The sequence below is a fragment of the Muntiacus reevesi genome, chromosome 2, assembly GCF_963930625.1.
Source record: "Muntiacus reevesi chromosome 2, mMunRee1.1, whole genome shotgun sequence".
NCBI classification, from domain to species: Eukaryota; Metazoa; Chordata; class Mammalia; order Artiodactyla; family Cervidae; genus Muntiacus; species Muntiacus reevesi.
The window spans coordinates 86,068,995-86,091,410 of NC_089250.1; the positions used below are offsets into that span (position 1 = coordinate 86,068,995).

Below are 22,416 nucleotides of genomic sequence, written 5' to 3' on the forward strand. Positions count from 1 at the left end.
CAGCACATATAAATATGAGGGGATGACATTTATATTGTCATGCTTTTTATTTTATAAAAATAGCATATGTTTTTATTTCTCATTTTGTTGCAGTCTATTTATTCCACATTTCTTACTTCTTTATTCTGGGCATTTTGAGCATAGTAATTAGAATAAATTTCTTTTAATTGGAGTATAATTGCTTTACAATGTTGTGTTAATTTCTGCTGTACAACAGAGTGAGTTAGCCATTTGTATACACATGTCCCCCTCCCTCCAGGCCTCCGACCTACCCCCCATTAGAATCCGTTTTCTTTACTACTGACGGTGGGTTTTTTTAAAACCAGATTGAGAAATTCGTTTTGTGTGTTTGTGTTTTTTTTCCCCCTCTCTTTTTAAGTTTTATTTTTTACTATACTTCCCTCTAACATCAAATGGATGGTTTTGAGTTCCTTTTTCTTCTTTTTAATTTATTCAGAATACTGTGTAACTGAAAGGAATTTTTCACATAATACAAAAGAACCATATTGTACATCTTATGAATACTTAGTTTTTATGTATCTGATATTAAGCATGGCAATGGTGATGTCTTATCAGATTGTCTCCTCTCTCTACCCTGACCCTCTGTTAGTAAAGATCTCCCCTCCCCCTTTTAAAATTTGTTTTGAACTGGGAGAGCATTATCATTTCTAGAATTCCTTTAATCTGAGAGGAGAATGTAGTGTATTTTAGTTCAGTCCTTGGATACTTAAAATGGGGCCTTCAGGTTTTGAGAATTTGAGAGCCAGTACTATTCTGTTTTGATCTTCCCTGTAATCTTTTAAAATAGCACTAAATAAATTCAGGACATTTTTAGGAAAATGCTGTGCTTTTCCTCTAGTGATAACCTTTTTTAAAAAAATTATTCTTTAGCAATTTAGAAAACTATTAAAAAACTTAATTTAACCATTTTGTAGGGTGTAGGAAACAGGATAGAATTTCTAGAAAACCTGTATTCATCAACTTGGCATGCTTATTCTTTGTGAAGATAAATAGGAATATCTCATTTTTTCTCTCCCTAGACCAGAGGAAGAGTCTTCTTCATCCTCCAGTGATGAAGATGAGGATGATAGGAAACAGATTGATGAGCTTCTGGGAAAAGTTGTATGTGTAGATTACATTAGTTTGGATAAAAAGAAAGCACTGTGGTTTCCTGCATTGGTGAGTAACTTCAGTATAAGAGTTTAATTTTCAACTATATAAGTCATGAAGAAAGCAGTTGATTTTCTTAAAAATAAGTATTTTTCATAGGCACAGAATGGGAAGTGGGTTTAGCATCATTCAGTTCACACAGAATTACTTTGAAAATTGTTTCTGAGTATAAAGAACTTTTGAATTCATCCACGAAAAGCAAAATTATGGTAATTTTAGAGGCTTGGTATATTACACTGCTGAATTTTGGGTAAAAAATTCCTTATGCAAACTTTTAAAACTTTTAAATCTACCATGCAGAAGACTGCTAAAGAAGAACGGAATCTTGTTTTGTACTATTGTCTGCAAATGGCATCTATTTGTCATCATTTTGTTGAACATTTTGTATTCTGTATCCTGAGTATTAAAACGTTATATTAAACGTTATATTAAAACGTGTATATACACGTTATATTAAAACGTGTATATACATTTTGCACAAAATAAGTGCCCAATAAATGTCAGCTCTTATAATTTAAACTAATGAGGGAAATTATCTTCATAAATGTAAATATTGTATAATACCTTTGTACCTCTTCGTATGTCCATCTATCCATTCCTCATTTATTGGATGCCTGCTGTGTGTAAGGATTGTGCTAAGATCTTTATGAGGATTATGAGGTATGTATTGTTTATCCTCATTTAAAGAGAAGGAAACTCAGAGTTAGAAGGGTTAAATAACTTTACAAGCTTTGGGTTAATGGTAAGCGGAAAACTTAAGTCAGTGTATGTGGTCATTTCTTATTTCCTAAAGCTCTAAGATTCTTTGTGAGCACTTCTTTTGAAAACATGTTTTAAAAGAGCTTCGTGTGTCTTTATCTAAAACAAGAGGAACATTAAAATTTTCACTTTAGTATTTTCAATATTGATTTAACATTCTCATCATCATTTCTAAATAGTTTCCTGATGATGAGGAAAAGATTTACGATACCACAAGGTTAGTAATCTGCTTAGTCAACCATTTCATTATTATTTTTAACATCTTAGCATTATTGATACGTGTTATCCTCCACAAATTTGAGATCTCTTGGACAGTAATGGGTAATTTTTATCAACTAGAGTGTGAAATTATGTTCTGAATCAAACAACCTTGACATAATTACATAAAATATTTGCATTTCTATTTTTGAAAGTAGTTTATAAATTGAGTAATGTTAACAAGTGTCTGATAATGTTATGTTAGAAAACAATTGCATACTCTTAGGAACAATAAATAGCTACCAGGTTTTGAGTGCTTCCCCTGGCCAGGCACTGTGCTATCTTGTTAAGGTAAGTGTACAGTCTCATTTCATCCTAATTGAGGCTGAAACATAAGTGGTATTTACTCCCATTTTAAGGGATGGAAATCTTAGCTTCCCTGATTCACACAGTCCTGTTTTCAGTTTCCGTCATCATTTTTCCTCTAACTGAGCTTTAAATGTTGTTGTTTAGGGTTCAGAATATATCACTCTATGTTTTTTCAGCATGATCTCATCCCCTTTAATAACATTGGTTGCAGAGATAATAAACTGAAATGTCTTAGGGACCGAGAAAATCAGATGCATGGGTAAATGGGATAAAATATGGATTTTAATTCCTGTAACAGAATGGAGAGTGGACCCGCTTACTTACACACAATGTCAGCAAAGTCTGTCATGTTTGTTTTTCAAAATCCAATCTCATGAGAAAGAAAAAAATGGATGATTTGGCTCACAGTTTTAGACCTCTATTTTGGCTGTTTTCTCCAAAGTTTATATCTTAGCATTCGGACCTCTACTCTGGAGCTCTGGACCTGAGTATCTGTCTATTCAGTATCTCTACTTGGTTGTCCTTTAGTCACCTGAAAACTTAACAAGCTTAATAAGCCTAAATTTACTCTCTCCTCCCTGTATTCCCAAACTTGACTCCTCTCCATTGTTTCCTTTCCCTGTGGACGACACCATTTTCACAAGGTAGAAATGTAAGCATCCTTTTCTCTCTCACCTCTTCACTTCCCTAATTTTCTCTAATATTTCTCATTCCTTTAATCTGCCATCACCACCACTTTATATGCAGGTTACCATCTCTCACCTGGATGATATGCAGTAGCTTAATCTCTTTCAACTCCTGCCCTTCTCTGGCCCATTTTCTTTGTGACAGCCAAAAGTCATTTTAAAAAAGGTGATTCTGCTATGACATTGTCTTGCTTCAGATCCTTCCCTGAGAGACTTTAGAGTTCTGTCCTCAGAATTGACATGGCTTACAAAATGGACAAATCTAAGCTCTGCTTATCTTTCTTATTCAGCCCAGGCAGAAAGTTAGCCACGTTGACCTTTTACTTCCTAGAATGGGTTGCACTGCTTGCTGTGTCAGGCCCTTCCCATAATCTGTTTCCTCTTCTTGCAGTGCAGCCTGGCCTACAGACATGTGTATATACATCCATCCTTTGTCAAATCAGTTACTACTCAGTTTTCAAAGCTTAGTGTAAATGTTGTGTCCTCAAAGAAGTGGTTTCTGACCCCCAAGATAGTAGCAGTTAAATACACGTGCACATAACTTGGTTAGTGCTTGTCTTCCCAGTTAGAATACAGGCTCACTGTGGGGAGAAACAGTGACTGTCTTGGCCTCTGTGCTCTAGTACACAGTACCTTGATGAAATAGTTTGTATTTGTAGAGTGACTGGATGAATGGACAGATTAAGTATTTACTTCAGGACCCTTTTGAAATGATAGGAAAGTTTTCCTAGATGCCAATACACGTAAAAGCCTTTTCTTAGTGAATTATTTCATAATGCCATCAACATTTAAGCAATGCTTAATGCAGTACAATTACAATTATGGAAATTGTTAACCTTTTAGAGACTGAATTAGGTGAATTCCCTATGCTCTCCAGTGGTTAGGACCAGTGCTTCCACTGCAGGAGGAATGTTCAGTCATTGGTTGAGAAACTGAGAGATCCTGCGTAACACATGATGCAGCCAAAACATTAAAAAATAAATTAGAAAAAAAATGAATTAAAGACTGAATTAGAACTTACATATTTCTGGCTCCTCTCAAACCTGTAGTGAGAATACATGCATTTAAGTACTGTTCTGGCATTTTTCAGAGCTAATGAGACAATCCTTAAATCCGTCATACTTATTTAGCCCATTTTTTTTTTTTCCATAAAAAAACCAAAGTAGGATGTTGTTCTTGGTATATATAGTGAACTGTCTTGGAATTAAAATAACAAATTTATAGGTGTCTTGAATTAATATTATCTTTGAGAAGGCATGCCTTAGCCTTACTTTCAGTAATAGCTGGAGTGACTTCAAATAAAATCTTTTATTTTGGTAGTAAATGTTATGTAGATTCCAGGAAGATACTCACTTTAAAATAATTTATTTTCAGAATGGGTAGTATTATGGATAAATTTTAGTATTATTAACATACATGTTTAGATGTAAATAATAAGCAGCACATCATCTCTGTCTTTTTTAAGATAGAGGCTGCTCTGATTAAGATTCTGATACCCCACTTTGGTCCCTGCCCTTCTCCCAGCCCTGCTGCAGACCTTCTGTTAAGACTGGCTCTCCCTCTTTCCACCCCTGCGCCACTCTCATCCAGTTTTCTGTTTCTGCCTAGACTTGGTCCATAGCATCAGTCTAGTCAGGGCCATGATTGTGCTCTCAACATCATGCCTGTGTCAAAGAATAACGTGGATAATTCAGAGAGCTGGAAGGATATAGAAAATAAAATTACTTGTGTGCATTCCCACATATGTGTGTGTGTGTTTTAGGATATAAACTTTAAATTGCTTGTGTATATTGTTACACATGTGTATGTTTTTTTACCCTCAAACTAAAATTAGTTTTTAAATTTTAAGCTGAAACTATTTTTTAAGATTTAAGTAATTGATACTTTCGTAACTATCTATAAACAGTGCTTTTAGTTATAATAGTTTCATACTTTTTTTTAAAAAGGTGGTATGTCCTGATTGTAGTGATGAAATTGCTGTGAAAAAGGATAATATTCTTGTTCGATCTTTCAAAGATGGCAAATTGTAAGTATAATTCACTTGGTATGAAAAATAGGCTGCTTTTCCAAATTAGGGTGATAAATTATAAATTAGTTATTTCCAGTGATGTTCTGCTTTTCCTTTTTATCATTCAGAGTGTTTCAAAGCATGATCATCTTTCATATTGTCATTAAGTGTAGTAGCCTTAAAATATGTCTTGTTCAGTTGATCTTTTCTAAGCTATACTCTCAATGGTAATTTATCAATATTTTCGTATATAATAACTGATAGTTTATTGAGGAAAAGTCAATAAATCTACCACATCTAATACTTCATGGATATATTAATTGATATATATTTATTGTTTTGAATATCTAATTAGAATTTTCTAACATTTAAATTATTTCTGAATGAGTGTGGTAATACCTGTTTTATAATGTTTGAATTTTGCAGTAGTCTTAAGGATTAAAATGAGTTACTATAAATATATGTTGGGTATTAAGATAATGAATTTTCATGTAGAGCTTTTCTAAAACTGAGTTATCAATTTCTATGGGTGTTTTTTCCCTTTAAGAATTGTGTGACTAGAAAATCCATGTATTTCATGTTGATATATTTTGCCTTATCGGGTGAGTGCTTTAAAAAGATCATCATACTTTAAGATTGGTTTTTGGATTTTCAAGTTCTGAAACATGACTTAAAAATAATCTATAGGAAACCTGCTTTCACAAAAGTTTGAGCATTGAAATTGAATACTAGTTTGTTGATATTAAGAAATTACTATGAATTTTTAAATGTGTGATGATAGGATTGTATTTTCAAAAGAATAAAATATTATAAATTATATAATGTCTGAGATTTGCTTTTAAAATAATCCACTTGGTGTGGGAAGAGGTAGATATGGGTATAAATGAGACACTGACTCTTGAGTTAATGATTGTTGTAGTTGGATGATAGATTCGTGGGAGTTCATTTTACAGTTATACTTCTGTATATATTTGAAATTTTTAAATTTAAAGTTTAAAAAGAGGCAGGCTGAAAAGTGTATTTGGAATAGTTTTTAGACTCCTGTGGATTGGTTGAAACAAACCAAGTGCAGAAAAGCTTTAATGAGATGATAAATAATGATGATTTATTCATGTTAAGTAAGAAATAAATGTGACATATATGATAAAATGACCTCTCCCAGTTGCTTGCATCCAAACCCTTCTTATAGTTTCTACATGGGAGAACTTCAATTGTATATTAGAAGTTTGCTTTGAACCTAGGATTCAGTTTAAACAAAATTGTTGAACATTTTACATTATAAAATAGTACATTTTCTTCCAATCTTAAATTTATTTATTTCTTGAGATTATCTTAAGATGATGGCAAATTCTTGCTGTTTAACTTATTTTTTTTATTAGATTGATGCATTCTGCTATGTAAACATTTTAATTGATTATTTTCAGGGTTTCAATATTTTTAGTATTGCATTTAACCAGTTACTCCGAGAATTCTTATAAAACATCTTATTAAGGTGGGGTCCTCTTGTAGATGATTCCGTTTTTAATGTCCTGCCTAGTATTTTGTTTGAGACTTGCAACCCTGTGTGCAGTCATTTCCATCAGTGTCCCCATGTTTTCAGTATCTTTCTGTGGTAGGTAATTGGACTCTTAATTAATCTTTGTTGTATTTTTGTGGGTTTTTTCCTTTAAAATTAAAAATAACACAGTACTTCAGTACCAAGAAAGGATGTCCATGAAATTACTAGTGACACTGTACCAAAGCCTGACGCTGTGTTAAAGCAAGGTAAGGGTACCTTTGGGTTTATGCCTAATTTAAGTTTATACCTGATTTAAAACCTGAGGGGGCATGCCCTGGTGCTCCAGTGGTGGACTCTGCGCTTTCACTGCTGGAGCTCTGGTCAGGGAACTAAGATCTCATGGTCGCACAGTGTGGCCAGAGAGAAAAGAGAAACTAATGAAGTGTTTCTGAAGATTCAATATTCTTTTGGTCTTAAAAAAAAATTTTTTTAATGAAGTTTTTGAAGTTACCTTTGGTCCCATGCGACCTCTGCTTTTGTAAACCAATGTGTCTTTTGTTATCATAGTATTCTCTTTTTTTTTCTTAGCTTGTAATTGGGACAGTATTCTAAAAAAGACTAAGAACAAGATCATCAGCTATCACTGTAGTCTGGCCTAGTAAATAAAATATCAGTTCCTGAGGATGGTAAAAACAGGAATCAAAGTAGTCTTGATTTTTGTCATTTCTTGTAACAGTAGTTATATTTTATTGGGAAATACGCTGTAATTACATCTCTTACTTGATTTTTGGCACTGTAAATAACTATTTTTTCTTTGCCCATGTTTACCAAATTAGATAATACACTATATAGACTGGTTAAAAATCATCAAGATTTATGGTTGAGAATTTATTTCTCTGTATTGTAAAGTGAGAATAACTGTGTCTAGGTATTTATAGTTAAATTAATCATTAATGTAATTTTAATTCAGAGTTAACTGAAAATGTAGAGTACACATTTATATTTTCAGATACTTGTAAGTTACTACAGTGGCTCTGTGCCTGTTACATAATACTGTTTAATAATTTTTTGATAAAATGATTATAAAGGTTTAATGTTTACTAGATTTACTTTAGTGTTTAATGTTTACTATTCATTCTTAATTTTTGTTTAAAAGAATATATCTGCCCCTTTTCTTGTCTTTGTTTGAACCTAAGTCACCTGAGTTTTGCCATCTATAAAATAGATATCTAATGCCTAAGACTGGTAAGATTAATGGTTTGCTACACCAAAAAGCAGTTAGCCCAATGCCTAGCCCATAGCAACCGCTTCATAAATGTCAGTGGTGGCAGCACAGTAGTTTTTATTTCTTTTATCCTGTTAATATTTTTAGACAAATCAGTTCTTAATGTCTCCAGTTGATAGTTTATGACCTCTTTCCAGCCTTTGATCAGGCACTTGAATTTCACAAAAGTAGAACTATTCCTGCTAACTGGAAGACTGAGTTGAAAGAAGATAGTTCTAGCAGCGAAGCAGAGGAAGAAGAGGAGGAGGAAGATGATGAAAAAGAAAAGGAGGATAACAGCAGCGAAGAAGAGGTGAGTAGAAAGAGTTAATGCCTTTTACAGTGAAAACCAGTTGAGTTCCCTTTGGGATTTGGCATGAAGTCATTAATCACTTAAATATTTTTAGTATCAGAAGTATTTCATAATACAATTGTTCTTGTGTATTCATCATAATCAAATAGTTTGCTTACTTATCCTTAAAATAGAAATACATTTTTGTGAAATTAAAAATACTAAGTGTAGTTATCCCTCTAACCTCAAAAGTATTTCTTAATCTTCAGTCCATAATGTATATAAATGTCAAATCAATATGTCATACACCTGAAATTGATACAGTATTGTGTGTCATCTATATTTCAATTAAAAAAAGGGGAAAAGTGTTCCTTAATACAGCAAAACACTACTTTCATATGCTTTTTACCATCACGTAGACAGCTGTGACCTCATACTATGTTTACATCTGCATGTTTTATTACAGTATCTCATAAAGAATAAAATGTCTTTTATCTAATGTTAAAGGAATAATCAGCATAAAAGTAAAGATTAATATCTTTGATTCAAAGAATCAATACAAAGATTTTTGTATTAGATTTTATCTAATACAAAATAAGACATCTGTGAATTTATGTGGATCAATGAGCTAAATTTAGATTTTATTGTAGCTGGTACTTTAGGTCCATCAATGACAAGCACTGACAAAATTGCCCATGATATTACTAGTGACAGTGCGCCACTGTGCTCTTTAATGGTTTGCTGAATGGCTTTATGAAAGTTATTGGGGGAATAATGATGCAGATAATGATAGCTGCAATACATGACCATTGTATTTAGTGTTTTCAGCAAACAAAGATAAGTTAATGTCAATATGTAATATTTTAGGTAAGTTATGAAATTTTTCCATGTAACTGCAATAAACAACTATTGATGAAGTAGGAGCATTTTAAAGTTTATGTTTTGTAATATAGTGATCTATAATGACAGTGTGTAGTGTGAAAGCTTCCCTGGCATCAGTCTTCCCCATTGCTTTCTATTTAAAATGTTAAAAATAAGTCATCAGTCCCTTGCTTAAGGCTTCTCTGGTGGCGCAGTGGTAAAGAGTCTGCCTGCACTGCAGGAGATGTAAGAGATGGCAGGTTTGATCCCTGGGTCAGGAAGATCCCCTTGGATTAGGAAATGGCAACCCACTCTAGTATTCTTGCCTGAAAATCCCTTGAACTGGCAGGCTGCAGTCCGTCTGAGTTATTACTCTGGAAGTCAGGCTTTACTTTCAGAACCTCCCTTTATAGCCCAACCTGTGCTCTCTTTTTTCCCATCACTTCTTCTGGTATATTCTCCTACTTTATTTTTTTGTTTACTTGTTTTTGGTGGTACCACATGGCTTTCCAGATCTTAGTTCCCCAACCAGGTGTTGAACCCGGGCCTTTGGCAGTGAAAGTGTGAATTTCTAACATTGGCCCTCCAGGGAATTCCCTGCCCTTCTACTTTGAACTAGGTTGCAGCAACATTGAATTACAAACCTTTTGTTTCTACTCACTTCCGTACAAACCAATACCTTTGCTTGCAGTGCCCTTCCCCACCCGGCCCTTTGTCAGCATGACACACTCCTGTTGAGTTTTTTAAACCTTACTAACCTGTTTTCTCTGTAAAGGAGAGAACCATCACCTTCTGCAAGAAAAGTTAATCACTCCATTTGATAATCTAAACAGATACCACCCCTTGTAGAAATTTTTGCCTACATATATACATGGCATTCGGAGAAGGCAGTGGCAACCCACTCCAGTACTCTTGCCTGGAAAATCCCATGGACGGAGGAGCCTGGTAGGCTGCAACTAAGAGTCATACACGACTGAGCGACTTCACTTTCACTTTTCACTTTCATGCATTGGAGAAGGAAATGGCAACCCACTCCAGTGTTCTTGCCTGGAGAATCCCAGGGACAGAGGAGCCTGATGGGCTGCCGTCTATGGGGTCGCACAGAGGCGGACAGGACTGAAGCGACTTAGCAGCAGCAACAGCAGCATACATGCATTACATATGTGCATGTATTTATTTTCTATTTGTTTTTTGCCCGCTAATCAGTAAGCTCCTCAAGGGTCAGGAGTCCATCTTACTTGTACTCAATACTCATAGTGTCTGTAATAGTGGGTAACATGTAACAGATGATCAGTAAATATTAGTTACCAAAACTTTTGTTACTTAGATTTATGTTTTACAGATGTTTTCATAAAAGCAAATCTGGTTTCCAGTATAAACATTTTTTTTTTAAGTTAAATACAAACTTCACTTAAAATTTTGGCAGTAGGAAAAACTTTGGTGGTTTATGAAAGTCACATATTGTACCATGGGGGCATTTTAAGAAAATACCTAGAAAACAGTATGCCTTAGACTTACATCTGACTACCTTACCAAAATGCAGTGCATTGGATCATGTTTAGGTTGAGAAAAACAAATTTTATCATAAGCAAACTAATAATTGTCATTTATTCTTCTCTGCCCAATTATTAGCAAGCATAGTAGTTTTATCGATAAAAGTTTTTGTTGTCTTTAACTTCCTTTTTTCTGCTTACTTTTAAGATAGAGGCAAATCTCACTCCAGCAGTGATTTTAGACACATGATTTTTAAAATTAGAATGATATATTTAGGCTATCAGTTGAAAAGTATTCTCCTGACTTTTACCACTTGGAATACTTTTGTTTTAACCAGAGTAACTGTAAAGCCTCAAGTGTGTATTTTGAATCACTTCCTCTGCAGTTACTACTGATCATGCTCTGTAATGGCAGGCACCATCGCTTGTTTCTCTTTTGACTCAGCACCTTGCATAGTGCCTACACTCACTGGTGCTCATTAAATGTTTGTTGATGGTCACTGAATTGATGAGTTCCTCCATCTCACCTACTACCCTGCTCCTTGCAGGTTGCTTCAGGACCAGCTCCCTACTGCCACAGCCCCTGGCCACAGCAGCAAGAAGCTAGTCCCTCCCTTGTAATTGATAAATCGGGGAACTATTTTATTACTTGAAGATTTCCCTAAGTCTGAATCTTCAGGTATTGTAGATCAAGTTTGTTCCCCACTTTACTGATTTTATAAGTTTGAAGTACTATACTGTGGGGCCGAATATAATGAAGGATAATTTTAGTTGCAGCTGATGGGGCCTTCAGTTGTTTAGTTCCTGGAGGAGCGAGAGTAGAGTCAGTTTCAATGTTAAGCCCTGACCCAATTTAATATAAGTGAGAGTAGGTCTTCTTGAGCCTGTGACCGTGATTTAAAGATTAGATCTCTGATGTGGTAAAAAGTTCATGAACCATCTTGTTGGTCTCATTTCTTATATGAGCATTTACATTTGGGATTGTCACTCTTGAGATAACCTTTTAGGACATATTTCTCTGTAAAGCATAGAATGTCTAGACTTTCTGGTTTTGAATAGCTTAGTGTTAAGTAATTTGTTTTTTTTTTTTGATAAAAAGCCTTTGAAATATTCTAGCGAGTATTAGTCTTTGCTGTTGGTAGGAAATCTGCTTGTGTTATTAAAATGCTTAACTGAGGGAAATAATATTTTATTCTTCTGTGACTAAAATTAGGAAGAAATAGAACCATTTCCAGAGGAAAGGGAGAACTTTCTTCAGCAATTGTACAAATTTATGGAAGACAGAGGTGAGTGTTTTTTCTTTGATTCTTTATTAATGTAGATAACAGATAATATCTTAAAAATAAGAATTCAGTTTATTAAGGTGCATGTCACTGGTAGTCATGGCTATCATTTTGATTACCAGTATCACCAGAATCCTAGTGTAATGTCTGTCAGATAGTAAGTAGAATGTGGGATTTGACAGTATTTTGATGGATGTCATGGCCATGGACCTGTAAATAACTGTATTCTGTCCTGTCTATCCCACCACTTCTTTGGGGGACCCCAAAGAACCCTTATATTAGAAAACAGTAACAGAATGGGAATCATAGTGTCATTTTATTTGAGCCTCCCTGTATGCCTGTAGAAAAGCCTCTTCTCTAAAATCACTGCCAGCTGCAAGTTGTATGTGTTTGTGTATGCGAGTAAGAGAGAGACACACAGACAGACACGGCATTCATTCTGAGATGGGCCATAAATCTTCTTATGACTTAGCCACGTAAAACTTAAGAACAAAATTAAATCAAGTGTAGGGAAAGCTGACCAAGTCTCAAGGTGAGCCTTGTCTTAGCTTTTTGAATCTGCCTTTGTGGTTCAAGAAATATGAGCATGGGTAATTAGCACTAACTTTTATTTATTTATTTATTGTTTTAGAAGGAAACTATTTTTTTTCCCCATTTATTTTTATTAGTTGCAGGCTAATTACTTTACAATATTGTAGTGGTTTTTGCCATACATTGACATGAATCAGCCATGGATTTACATGTGTTCCCCATCCTGAACCCCCTTCCCACCTCCCTCCCCATCCCATCCCTCTGGGTCATCCCAGTGCACCAGCCCTGAGCACTTGTCTCATGTATCCAACCTGGACGGGTGATCTGTTTCACACTTGATAATATACATGTTTCGATGCTGTCTCTTAGATCATCCCACCCTCGCCTTCTCCCATAGAGTCCAAAAGTCTGTTCTGTACATCTGTGTCTCTTTTTCTGTCTTGCATATAGGGTTATCGTTACCATCTTTCTAAATTCCATATATATGTGTTAGTATACTGTATTGCTGTTTATCTTTCTGGCTTATTTCACTCTGTATGACGGGCTCCAGTTTCATCCATCTCATTAGAACTGATTCAGATGTATTCTTTTTAATGTCTGAGTAATATTCCATTGTGTATATGTACCATAGCTTTCTTACCCATTCGTGTGCTGATAGGCATCTAGGTTGCTTCCATGTCCCGGCTATTATAAACAGCACTGCGATGCACATTGGGGTGCACATGTGTCTCTTTCAGATCTGGTTTCCTCGGTGTTAACACTAACTTTTAACTTGCAGTGATCTAGTCATCTAGTAACTGTGGCCCTGTTTCTTACTGCTGTTATGAGTATAGTTTCTCCTTCCTTGTAAAGATGCTAGCAAGGTAGAGGGCAGAGACTGAAAGCTTTCTGACTTGAAGAAAAAGACAAAATGAATGAATGACACTTAGAAGTGCTATTATGCTTTATGAATTCATGTTTTTTTAATCCAGTTTTGTATTGTTGATGAGTAGCTGTGGGCTTGGTCTTCTTTTTGCTCTCATAAAGCATAGTGGCTTAGTTATCTTTTTATTCTTCAGTATAAAATGTCCTTGATTTGTGTGTTTATTTGTATGCATGGAGGCTTGGCCTAAGAAGGCAGGCTATTTCTTAAGCTTTTTTTATGTAAACTAAATTAAAAAGTGAAGAAAATGAATAAAATCTAATATATGTTTTTTGGAAAGGGCAATAGGTTGTGTATCTCTATCCTGTTATTTTCTCTTATCACATTCTAACAGTCTGATAGTTTTAGTATCCTACTTTTTTACATCCTAGAATAAACAACACTATAACTTTACTCTAGAATTACTTACTTTGTATAATAGTAGTAAATTAGTAAAATACAAAGAAAATAAAAGGTAATTCCCATTGTGAAGCAGTTGCCCATCAATTATCTCAACACTGTTTTCATTTCTACCAAACATTGTTACACTGATGTTTTAAAATTTTTTGTTGGTGCTTTATTTTGCTTCATTTACTGTTTATTCTTTTGCTCATCAGGGGAGTGAAAGTGAAATAAAATATAAAAAAAGTTTCAAAAATCTGATATAGGAAAAAAGTTTTTGATAAAATGAATTTAAGTAGATATATTTTTGATTAACCAGGGCTGTTTTTCTCATATAGACACAGATTGCACTGTATATATTTGATGGTAATGTTTGAATCTTTTCAAAATTTAAGGTTCTGATATATTCGTGTTTTCTTTAATAGGCACACCTATTAACAAACGACCTGTGCTTGGATATCGAAATTTGAATCTCTTTAAGTTATTCAGACTTGTACACAAACTTGGAGGATTTGATAATGTAAGTATTATGATCAGAAGTGAAACATGTTCTTCATACATGTTTTCTCATCTAAAAATCATCTAAAAGTGTCTATTAACAAAAACTTAAGAATAAAAGGAAAAGAAAATGAAGAGTACAAGTTAGAAATTTGGTCTTCCTCAGACCAAATTTAAATTTGAAGATTTTTAATTTACTGTTAAGTTTGTCAAACTTTCATAAGCTGAGTCATAACACAACCATGTTAGTGGAAATTCTTTCTGTGTCTCTTTTCCATTAGACTGTAAGATCAGTAAGAGCAGGAATCTGTCTTAATATTCTTTATATCCTTGATCTTTACCACTGTGCCTTACATATATAGAAAACATTATTTGCATATATATGTGTGCATATATGCAGAAAGTCTTTGTTGAACTGAAGAAATTATCTTAAGGTTGCCATGATGTATGGTACTCATCCAGTTAAGACTATTTTGGGGGGAGAAAGGTACGTTGTGTTACTAGGATTCATGAAACGACTTTATTAGCTTATAGGAAATCATATGTCATGGAAAATTTTTTATCTGTCATTTCATTAAGAGTTTGATTCAGGAATGTAGTTGTTTTCTTATTTACCATAGCAGGGTTTATTTAAACGTCAAACGGGGACTTCCCTGGCTACCTGGTGGTTAAGACTCTGAACTTCCCCTGTAGGGGAAGCAAGCTTGATCCCTGGTCAGGGAGCTGGGAACTGCATGCCTTGAGGCATGGCCAAAAAGGTAAAACGTCAAATGACCTAGGATTTCAGCATTTATAATTCTCTGAGATTTGTTAGAATACCAAAACTTACTTAAAAACATTGCTGTAAACCAGATTATTTTATTTAGAATTTATCAAAATTGCTATTTTTCATTCCTTGAGACTAGAAACAACAAATATAGAACTACATAATACACAGACACACACAAGCACACACGTTTGGTATTTATCAAGGTTTTATCATATTTCCCACCTTTTAATTTTTGAATTTTCATTTTACTCTCTCAGATTGAAAGCGGGGCTGTTTGGAAACAAGTCTACCAAGATCTTGGAATCCCTGTCTTAAATTCAGCTGCAGGATACAATGTTAAATGTGCTTATAAAAAGTAAGTCCGTGCACTCGATATAGGTATGTTCAACAGCATTTTACCTAGAAAGCAGGATGGAATTTACCGTATCACTGAGGCTAGTAATTTCAAGGAAGGTTTACTAGAGTAATCACTCTATAATAGCATTTTCTAGAGTGTAGTCCATGAATATTCAGTTCAGTCGCTCAGTCGTGTCCAACTCTTTGCGACCCCATGGACTGCAGCACACCAGACCTCCCTATCTATCAACTGACTCCCGGAGTTTACTCAAACTCATGTCCATTGAGCCGATGATACCATCCAACCATCTCATCCTCTTTCGTCCCCTTCTTCTCCCGCCTTCAATCTTTCCCAGCATCGGGGTCTTTTCACATGAATCAGTTCTTTGCATCAGGTGGCCAAAGTATTGGAGTTTCAGCTTCAGCATCAGTCCTTCCAATGAATATTCAGGACTGATTTCCATGAATATTAGATCTGTGAGATAATCTGTGAAGAAATATGTGCTCAAGCAAATTTGGAAAGTATTGTGTAGAAGTTAAAATGCCAAAGTTTTAAAGTCACATAAACCCAGGTTCGAATCCTGGTTCTGCCAGTTATTTGTTGCTTATGCCCTTCGGCCATTTATTTGTTCTTTTAGACCTTGATTTTCTTGTTTTTAAAATGAGATAATACTTTTTGTCTCATAGTAATGATTAGTCTGATCAGCTAGTGAAATTTTACATATACTCAGAGGTCCAGTACCTGACATATAAATAAATGCTATTACTAGTTCTTCTAATAGCTACTATTACTACAGTTACTGCATTTAAGATGATGACTTTCTTTTCACTAATTTTAGCATTTTTTTAATGAAGTTTCTTTCTTTGAAAAAAGTTTTTATTTGAGTAAAAAGATTGTAAAGAACTGAACTAGAATAAGCTAGAGTATTAAGGTAGCTCAATATCTGAGAACTTAGAAGAAGTGAACACATATTTAAAAAACCACAACTCTATAATAACATTTCAAAATGTTTTCCCAAATATAACTTCTTTTCATGTTTCCAGATACTTATATGGTTTTGAGGAGTACTGTAGGTCGGCCAATATTGAATTTCAGATGGCACTGCCAGAGAAGGTTGTTAACAAGCCTTGTAAGGAGTGTGAAAATGTAAAAGAAATAAAAGTTAAGGAAGAAAATGAGCCAGAAATCAAAGAAATAAAGACTGAAGAGGAAGCGAATATAATACCAAAAGAAGAAAAGCCTCTTGAAGAGGGTATTGAAAGAAAGGAGAATACTCAGCCCTCTCAGGTAAATAGGATACTGTTAATAGTCCTTTGTTTTCTCTGGTACATTGTCTCCATCCTCTCTAAAGATTCCTTATTTAATTTATATAAATTTTATTGTTTGTGCATTTTCTTTATTACATACTATTTTTGTGTTTGAAACAGCCGTTAGCTATTTTTGCCATTGTTTTAGGGATGGCAGAAGATTGTTAAAATAACTTTCTCAGTACTGGTTGGTACCTCCTGTGCTAGTACTTAGATAATGGAATTAGGTTGACAATTTTTACTTTTGTTGGTTTAGTTCCTCTGATCTTTTTCTAGGGGAGTAAAAAGAATTTATTAGAATCTGTGCCTCCACAGTCTGAACAGGAAAAAGAAGTTAACATGAAAAAAACAGAAGAAAATGAAAATCTGGAAGATAAAGATGGTGAGACAACGGGAGCAGATGAATCCCTCAGCATAAAGGTAGAAGCTGAAGAAGAAAAAGCAAAATCTGGGTAAGAAATCTGTTTTTGGTTGAGATGCGTTTTATAGCTGAATGGATTCTTGTAATTTGTTCTTTGTGTGTTTGTATGAATCTAAATGTGATTGACAAAATAAATGAGTGATTTTAATTTGTATTTATTATGCAGATAGCATTTGCCTCCTTCAGAGACCCTACTAATGCAAATTTGTAGAAAAAGATCATATTTCTGATCCATTATTCTTGCTCTCATCATGGAAATTTATGAAATCTTGAGCTAGAGAAGAACAGTTCTTACTGCATTAGCCTCTGCTGCATAACTAGATAATACAAATTTGGGAAGATGGCTTTCTCCAGTGTGTTGTAGATGGTATGTTGGGTATAGATTTTGAGAGTTGTAATCATTTTTTAAGTAAAAAATAAGAATGGAAAACTGCTAGTACTTAGTTTATAAAAAGTCAAAATTGTTATGTTGCATTTTACGTGATAGTAGCATTTACTTGGTTTGGTCATTTTGAGAATTATTTAGCAATGTATCAATAATACCTATACTGACAGTGGACCCTGCATTTTATAGGTGATCTTTGGCATTTCATCTTGTTTCTGAGGCTTAAAAAAAATCGAAACATCCCCATTGTTAGTGATTCTTTTAAATAAGTACGACCATATATATTTTTGATCATTTTCGTATTTTCTAAAATTTGGCCACAGCATACAGACAAGCAAGGAAGAGTGGAAAATGATGCTTAGATGACTATAGTAAAATGTGTTTATTACACTTTGTAATATGTATGTCTCTCTGGTGTACAAATGTGTATTTCAAGTACTCCTTAGTGATACTGGAAATTATTTCTACTTTTAAGAAACTTGGTATCTTTTTGCTTAAAATCTCTTGCTCATTTTGGTGGTGATTGGTGGTTTAGCCACTAAGTTGTGTCCGACTCTTATGACCCCATGGCTGTAGCCCGCCAGGCTCCTCCGTCCATGGGATTCTCCAGGCAAGAATACTGGAGTGGGTTGCCATTTCCTTCTTCAGGGGATCTTCCCGACCCAGGGATTGAACTCCTGTTTCCTGCATTGCAGGCATATTCTTTATCGACTGAGCCATTTTAGTGTTATTCTAAAATTTTGACCACAACATGCAAATAAACATGGAAAAATGAAACAAAACTGGCTTTAGATGAATATAGTTTGTTTATTATACTTAGTTATGTTTCTGTGTGTATTAAATGTATATTTGAAGTACTCTTGCTGCTACTTGAAGACCACGTCAGCTATTAAGAAATTTCGTAAGGATGCAGCTTTTTGCCTAAAAATCAGATTTATAAATATGCATCTATTTCTGGAGCATTTACCGTGTGGAAAGCCCTGTAATAAGCCTGTATTTTCTCTTTGTGACTAATAATTGTCTTAATTTTTCATGTTGGTACTTCAGCTTATTTTATGGTATAAACTATATTTTGTAGGTTTTTTTTGAATTCTTCAGCTATGTGGCTTACGTATTTATTTATTAAATTTTTAACATTTTTACACACTTTTTTTAAAGTTTAAGTTTTTGTTTTTGATGCGTCAGGTCTTGGTTGTGGCACCCAGGCCTCTCTGGCTGCAGCGCGTGGGCTCCTGAGCGCGGGCCCAGCAGTTGCGGTGCACAGGCAGAGTTGCCCTGTGGCGTGTGGGGTCTCAGTTGCCTGACCAGGGGTTCAATCTGCGTTGCCCGTACTGCAGGGACCACCAGGAAAATTCCTATGGCTTTTTTATTTACTGCAGGTATTTATAAATGTATCATACCACAAACACCTTTTCCTTATGTGGCTGCTGTAGAAGGTTAAGGGTTATAAATATCCAAAACTGATCTCTGAATTTTATTAGATCAGTGCAACAGAAAATTTTGTGATTGTGAAGAATTCATATATAAATACTTACCTAGTATATAAACTGTCTCTGAGTAATTAGCTGGTACAAGACCTTTCAGTGTCCTTCCTTTGTAGTTCAGGTGTGGAAGATTAAATAATTAAATTTATGTAAAATATCTGGTTCAGTGCCTGGCCCATAGTAGGTACTAATAAACTGTAGTAGTTATTTTGTTCTTAACTTTGGTCCATTGTAAGGAATGTGATCTCAAACTTGGGAAATTTGATATTTGTGAGTTCAGATGAAAAAGCCCTTGTGGATACATTTGGTTTCCCAAAATGTAAGATAACTGATGCAATATGTGTGTGTTTTGTGTTTATGTTTGTATGTAATGCATACATCTGCTTAGTATACTGGCTACATTTTATCTTTAAAAGGCTCTCTTTCTTGGCATTCTGTGTCCTGTTTGGTGTGTCTACCTCTGATTTTGCCACTGAGCAGAGAAGGAGGGGGAGAATATTTGCTTCAGCTGATAGCCAGTAATTGTGTTGTGTGCCTTTTTGTAGTTCAGTGTGTTATTGAGTGACTCTCATTTGGTTTGTGTCTGAGGATGACATTAAATGAGAAATTCTAATTTTTAATTGCTTTTAAAAATTAATACAGAGTATTAGGTTTTTATTCCAGATTACATAAAAGATTGCGCTGGCTACCACCTAAAGTAGGACTGTACTAGTTGTTACTGGCGTTTGCCAGTTGGCTTCAGTGCTGCGTGTGCGTGTGTGCTCAATCGCTCAGTTGTGTCCGACTCTTGCGACCCCATGGACTGTAGCCCACCAGGCTCCTCTGTCCATGGGATTCTCCAGGCATGAATACTGGAGTGGGTTGCCGTTTCCTCCTCCAGGGGATCTTCCTGACCCAGGGATTGAATCTGTGTCTCCTGCCTTGGCAGGTGGATTCTTTACCCTTGAGACACCAGGGAAGCCCTCAGTCCTATATAGTTTTGGCTTAATAATGTAATGTACAGTTTAGAGTTAGTTTTCGTTTAAAACATTTTAGACTTTTAATCGTCGTATTTATGTTTTGTACAGTGATTCTGAGATGCATGATAAATCTCTTTGGTGTATGATCCATCTTTGTTGTATCTACCAGAATATACTTCCTTTTCTCCCTGATGAGCAGTGATATAATCTTCTGATTAAACAAGTAGTGTTCTTTCTGAAAAAGCATTACAGTTTTAATTTTACATGTTTATTAGATACATATAAATCAGTTAAAGTTAATAGTTTATCTGATGGTTTCCTAGGTATTTCAGCCTTTCTGATAGTTTCTCTAATATTTCAGCCTTACAGTTTTTTCATTATAGAAATGTTAATAGATTTTCAATAGTAGAGTTCATATTTTTTATCTGATTACAGCTGGATTCATTTAATTTTTAAGTACCTATTTGACTATAAACAAGTCTTTAAAATAGGAGTAATTCTTAAGAATCTTTGTAGACTTTGTGATGCATTTCAGAGAAAATTGACTCATTTGGTACTTTTGTGAACACAGACTTAATTTCATAAGTGTATTAAGCTTCCCTTCATCCCTGCTTGCCTCACTGTATAGAAGGAAAGGGGTAGGAAAATAAAAAAGCCTTATAGTTCTACTTGTGACACTATTTCTAGTTTATTTTTTGTTGCTACATAATTGTGTAATTAGGAATGATAAAGCATGTTATTGCTAAAAAAGTTTGCATATAAGAATATAAAACTAAAATTATTAGTGGAGAAAGATTTTTTTTATCTACATATTATACCCATTAACTTTTAAGGGTTAGTTACTTATCTGTCTTATGGTTCTATTTTATGACATTTATTCATTTGTCAGCTATAAAGTGATGGATTCTTTTTGAGAGCAAACTGTTGTAATAAGGATAGACATACTGCAGAGTAAATTAAAACTAGTTGAAGTTTTTAAAAAATAACTCTAGTACTTGGAAAATTTATAATTTAGGATTTTCCTCCAATTTATTGAATACAAATCTGTGGTCAATATAAAATGAAAATGATTGTTTTAGAAAGTATATGATATTGAGAAGACCATAATGGTTGCATTGCTGCTTCTAGAATGCAAATGACTTTCAGTTTCATATTTGCAGCTGGTCTCTCATACGCCTGTTTCTTCAGAACTTTAAAGTTCAGAGAATTGGTAGAAGAGGACTTTTGGTAAATATGGAGAAAAGAGAGCAGAAATTGTGTTGAAGTTTAGAAGAACAGAAAGAAAAAACTTGATGTGATTTTAATGTGAAGTTAGTAGGATATTCCTATAAAAGGTGAAATAATATTTTATTTAATACAACTTCAGAAAATCTGGTTGAAATTATTTTAATTATTAAGACTAGCCATTGGCTAGTAAAAACTTGTTTAAACATCTGGAGGTTGGAAATATTTGAATGAAAAATATTTTTTTAGTCAGAAAATGGCTATGAGGTACGATGATTTTTGTTTTTGTTAGCTGAGTTATAAACTTCTACAATAAAACATGAGAAAAATGTTAGCATCAACCTTACTAGCTAGTTTGTTGCTGATCAGCACAACTTCTGTTCTTCTGCCTGTTGGACATTTTCTTTTAATACACTTACTTTTCAGTTTTCATTTTCTCTGAATATATCTTTCTGTAATCATCCATGGTCATCTTATGCAGTTTTGGTTTTTAATATTAAATTGAAACTCAGAGAATATCATACGCTTGGAACCTGCTATTCCCGGAACAATCACAGCCACGATTTTTATCAATTTATGTGGTTTGGAACTGAAAAGCTTATGAAGTGTCTTTTATTAACTGCAGTTTTTTAAACCTTTCAAGAGATGAAACGAATAAAGAGGAAGAGGAAGATGATGAAGAAGTAGAGGAGGAGGAGGAGGAGGAGGAGGAAGAGGATGAAGAGGATGATGACCACAATGAGGAAGAGGAGTTTGAGTGCTATCCACCAGGCATGAAAGTCCAAGTGCGGTATGGACGAGGGAAAAATCAAAAAGTGTATGAAGCTAGTATTAAGGATTCTGATGTCGAAGGTGGAGAGGTCCTTTACTTGGTGCATTACTGCGGATGGAATGTGAGGTAACTTGAGTTTCAGCTGGTGATTGCTACCTGAAAAGTCTCGTACGGTGATTTCCTGTTTTAAAATTTAACGAATTACAGACTTATTAGTATTCCAATTGAGGTCATAGTATACCGTATAAAAAACGTGGGGTTTTCGCTTGTAAATACATCTCTCAGTGACTTCCTCCTTACTGTTTTCAGTACTGCAAAGATATCCTTAGTGTCTAGAAAACTAAAGTCTGTGTAGTTGATTTTAATGTTATGCATGTAGATTAATAGGGGCAACATTGTTGGTAAAATGATAGAAAATTTTCTTTAAAAGTTAAAAGGGATTTGAGCTTCTTGAGGTCTACAAGCCAATTATGAGGCTTCTGACTCTCTTGCATTTTCATCTACCTTTCCATGGTAACCTCTTCCTTGTTATCTTCTTAAATCAC

General features: G+C 34.5%; 1 protein-coding gene across 15 annotated transcripts in view; it reads left to right on the forward strand.

Moving 5' to 3' along the window:
- ARID4B (AT-rich interaction domain 4B) overlaps window positions 1–22,416 on the forward strand; it is a 134,597-nt gene that overhangs the window by 75,046 nt on the left and 37,135 nt on the right. For 4 of the 15 annotated variants that reach the window (XM_065922271.1, XM_065922274.1, XM_065922272.1 and 1 more), the window contains exons 8-17: window positions 1,041–1,179; window positions 5,129–5,208; window positions 6,878–6,954; window positions 8,111–8,265; window positions 11,812–11,884; window positions 14,141–14,235; window positions 15,240–15,337; window positions 16,363–16,606; window positions 16,903–17,078; window positions 21,725–21,997. In XM_065922271.1, coding sequence (XP_065778343.1) covers window positions 1,041–1,179; window positions 5,129–5,208; window positions 6,878–6,954; window positions 8,111–8,265; window positions 11,812–11,884; window positions 14,141–14,235; window positions 15,240–15,337; window positions 16,363–16,606; window positions 16,903–17,078; window positions 21,725–21,997 — 1,410 coding nt within the window. The remainder of the gene's footprint in view (window positions 1–1,040; window positions 1,180–5,128; window positions 5,209–6,877; window positions 6,955–8,110; window positions 8,266–11,811; window positions 11,885–14,140; window positions 14,236–15,239; window positions 15,338–16,362; window positions 16,607–16,902; window positions 17,079–21,724; window positions 21,998–22,416) is intronic. The other 11 variants (XM_065922273.1, XM_065922276.1, XM_065922284.1 and 8 more) reach the window with 9 other exon arrangements.